Here is a 3344-nt window from a genome sequence, read left to right on the forward strand (position 1 = left end):
CCACGGAGCGTCTCAACCTCCTGCATTCACAGGTGGGCACTGGGGGTTGTCACCAGAGCGTGCGGGGCGGGGGCCTGCAAGGCCCAACTCTAAAGCTCTGCTTCCCTGCAGAACACAGGTCTCCTGAACCAGAAGAAGAAGCTGGAGGTGGATTTGGCCCAGCTGAGTGGGGAGGTGGAGGAGGCCGCCCAGGAAAGGCGGGAAGCCGAGGAGAAGGCCAAAAAGGCCATCACTGATGTGAGGCTGGGCCGGGGCTGGGGATGCCAGAGAAGAGTCCAAAGGGACCGTCACCTCCTGATCAGACCGCCGCCTCCCCCACAGGCAGCCATGATGGCGGAGGAGCTGAAGAAGGAGCAGGACACAAGCACACACCTGGAACGGATGAAGAAGACGCTGGAGCAGACGGTGCGGGAGCTGCAGGCCCGGCTGGAGGAGGCAGAACAAGCCGCCCTCCGGGGCGGGAAGAAGCAGGTGCAGAAGCTGGAGGCCAAGGTGTGTGCGGCCCGCCTCCCAGCCTGCTGCCCTGGCGGGTGGGTCAGCCCCGGGGAGGGCAGGCCAGGGGCAGCAGGCCCACCGGCTGGCTGCTTGTAGGTGCGGGAGCTGGAGGCCGAGCTGGACGCGGAGCAGAAGAAGCACGCAGAGGCCCTCAAAGGGGTGCGGAAGCATGAACGCCGGGTCAAGGAGCTCGCGTACCAGGTGGGTAACCAGGACCATCTCGAGGGGTGGCCCTAGGGCTGGGCTGCTTTGGGCAAGACCTGAATCCCCTTTGCCTGCCCAGGCTGAGGAGGACAGGAAGAATCTGGCTCGCATGCAGGACCTGGTGGACAAGCTGCAGAGCAAGGTCAAGAGCTACAAACGTCAGTTTGAAGAGGCGGTGAGTGCACGGAAGTCTGGGTCTTTGGGGCCTAGTACCAGTCAGGATTCCGGTGGTCACCCCACTTCTACAGCTGGCCCCAGTCAGTGGGGATGCCAGCAATGGTCAGGCCTGTTCCATCTCTGGGCTGTGATTTCCCCCACGGTGGCTTTGTGCGTTGGTTGGGACAGTGACCCCACTGCCCAGTGGGAAGAAAGACAAGTTTCTAACAGGTCCAGCAAGACACAAGACCTAGCTCTGTCTCTGAGGGGACCTCTCTGATTTCCCCTTCCAGGCAGGTCTGGCACCCAGGCACCTCTGGAATGAGTGGCTCCATGCCCTTCCTTCCTGCCGTGGGGACTGGGGAGGGATGGGGAGGGCCGTGGGCAGCGGTGGTGAAGCAGACTGGAGGACCAGGAGAAGCCGGCCCCTTCTGGGGCAGCTGACCGTCTCAGTGATCAGAGAGTGAGCAGGCCTGCCTGTGCCCACAGGAGCAGCAGGCCAACACCAACCTAGCCAAGTATCGAAAGGCCCAGCATGAGCTGGATGATGCAGAGGAGCGGGCAGACATGGCGGAAACCCAGGCCAACAAGCTGCGGGCACGCACCCGGGACGCCCTGGGCCCCAAGGTGAGGGGTGGTGTGGGGCACCCTCCCTGCCCTCTGCCCCGGAAGCCGCTCACTCAGGCACCCCTCTCCCTTTAGCACAAGGAGTGACACTGGAACCCTGGGCTCTGGGAAAAGAGGGACACCTGCTGTCTGCCCCAGCCTGATCCTGGCCTCTCTTCATTCACACATGCTGGAGCCTCGCCACCCCAAGCCCTGCTCCACCTTGAATAAACCCCGTGGCTGCAGCTCTGACTGGGTTTCTGCTCATTCTTTGGGGTTCAGGAGGGGAGGGGAGCACATGGTCTCACAGACAAAAGTCAGGCCCACATCAGTCATTTAAAATAAATTCTTTAATAGTCTCCATTTAATTGGTTTATTTGTTGTTAATAAATTGGCAACACAAGAAGGGGCCGGGGGTGTGCTCCCAGGCAGGCTCCCGTGCGGGCAGGCTCAGGCAGGAGATGCTGCCTGGGGGTGGGGGTGGGGCACAGCCACCCTGTGCCCCAGGGGATTGAAGGAGAAAGCCCCCCACTTCTGGGGGAAACCCCTGGGATGAACACAGCGGCCAATGAGCAAACAGAACCAGAGGAGCTAAAGGAAAACGAGGGAGGGAGGAAAGGAGGGACAGATGGGCAGGCCTGGGGGAAAGAAGCATTCTCTGGTATCCCCCACCCCTGCCCAGGGGCTCAGAAGCCTTTGCCTGGGTCCAAAGGCCAGGGCAAGCTCGGCTCACAGATTGGGGAGGGGGCCCACATCTCCCTCCCCATGCCAGGACTGACAGTCAAGAGACCGGCGGGAGCTCAGACAGAGCTGTTTTTAAAAGTCCCCTTAGCTCTAGGTGGGCCAGGGCCCCAGGGTTCTGAACGAAGGGTGGGCACAGCGCCCCTGTCCTCATCATGGCCATCTTGAGGGAACTGAGGCACCCCAATGACCCAGAGCCTCAGAACCCAAGGGCCAAGGGCTTCTAGATGCTCCCTCCCACTCAGCCTGTACCTGAAGACCCAGGGCAGGTGGAGCAGCAGGGAGGCGGGGGAAGGGTGGGGGCAGGGCGTGAGGCACGCGTACCCCGCTCACCCGCGCTGGCCCAGCAGCCACCGAGGCCTGGCCCAAGATCACTCCTCGGTGAAGTCCCTGTCTATGTCCATGTAGGGCTCCTCAATGTAGCTGACAAGGGCAGAGGGAGACTGGCGGTCTGGGTTCAACAGGATGGACACGGTCTCTTTCCAGTATGAGAAGCTGATGCAGGAGCTCTGTGCACAGAGAGAGGGGCCACGGGAAGTGCCCTGGTAAGGGGTAGAGAGCTGCCTTCCACAGGGCCCGGTGGGAGTCAGGCGCCCCGGACACCTGCCCCTCCGAGGAGCCTGGGCCGGCGCGCCCGCAGCCTGCCTGCCACCCTCGGGGGCGGGGCACTCACGTTCTCTAGGCAGGTGCTGTCCTTGTCCTTGTGCAGGTAGTGCTGCTGCCAGAAGCGCAGCAGGTTGTGGAAGTTGTTGAGCAGGAAGCCAGGGTACTTCTTGCTGTGCTCCATCCGCTGCAGCAGCCGCAGGTAGAGGGGCAGGCGCTCTTTCCGTCGGGCCAGCATCAGGATCACCAGGCTGGTGTTGAGGCAGCTGACGTTCTCCTACAAGGATCGGGCTGTGTGGGTCAGGCGTGTGCCGGCAGCCCAGGGGCCCTGGTGGACCGGGGCGGGAGGTAAGGGGGTAGTGGGCAGGGCGGAGGTGTCCACGGGCCTCACACGGTGCTGCCCTGCATAAAGCCAACAGAGGACGGCGGAGAGGAACGATGAAGCTCCTGCCCCCAGTGCCTTCCTGGCCCTCACTGCCCCCATCTCCCACCCCAGAGTTGGGGGGAGCAGCATTATTAATCTAGTCAGTCCATGCCTC

General features: G+C 62.6%; 2 protein-coding genes across 3 annotated transcripts in view; one reads left to right on the forward strand and one right to left on the reverse strand.

The window, feature by feature from the left end:
* MYH7B (myosin, heavy chain 7B, cardiac muscle, beta) overlaps positions 1–1829 on the forward strand; it is a 24798-nt gene extending 22969 nt beyond the window's left edge. Inside the window, exons 36-42 of the mRNA XM_010855013.1 lie at positions 1–32; positions 112–237; positions 322–492; positions 592–696; positions 779–874; positions 1345–1482; positions 1558–1829. Coding sequence (XP_010853315.1) covers positions 1–32; positions 112–237; positions 322–492; positions 592–696; positions 779–874; positions 1345–1482; positions 1558–1569 — 680 coding nt within the window. The 3' untranslated portion in view covers positions 1570–1829. The remainder of the gene's footprint in view (positions 33–111; positions 238–321; positions 493–591; positions 697–778; positions 875–1344; positions 1483–1557) is intronic.
* TRPC4AP (transient receptor potential cation channel, subfamily C, member 4 associated protein) overlaps positions 1797–3344 on the reverse strand; it is a 69955-nt gene continuing 68407 nt past the window's right edge. For both annotated transcript variants that reach the window (XM_010854892.1, XM_010854891.1), the window contains exons 18-19: positions 2876–3082; positions 1797–2711 (exon numbers count right to left, since the gene is read on the reverse strand). In XM_010854892.1, coding sequence (XP_010853194.1) covers positions 2574–2711; positions 2876–3082 — 345 coding nt within the window. In that variant the 3' untranslated portion in view covers positions 1797–2573. The remainder of the gene's footprint in view (positions 2712–2875; positions 3083–3344) is intronic.

Source organism: Bison bison, unplaced genomic scaffold, assembly GCF_000754665.1.
Source record: "Bison bison bison isolate TAMUID 2011002044 unplaced genomic scaffold, Bison_UMD1.0 scf7180017864352, whole genome shotgun sequence".
NCBI classification, from domain to species: domain Eukaryota; kingdom Metazoa; phylum Chordata; class Mammalia; order Artiodactyla; family Bovidae; genus Bison; species Bison bison.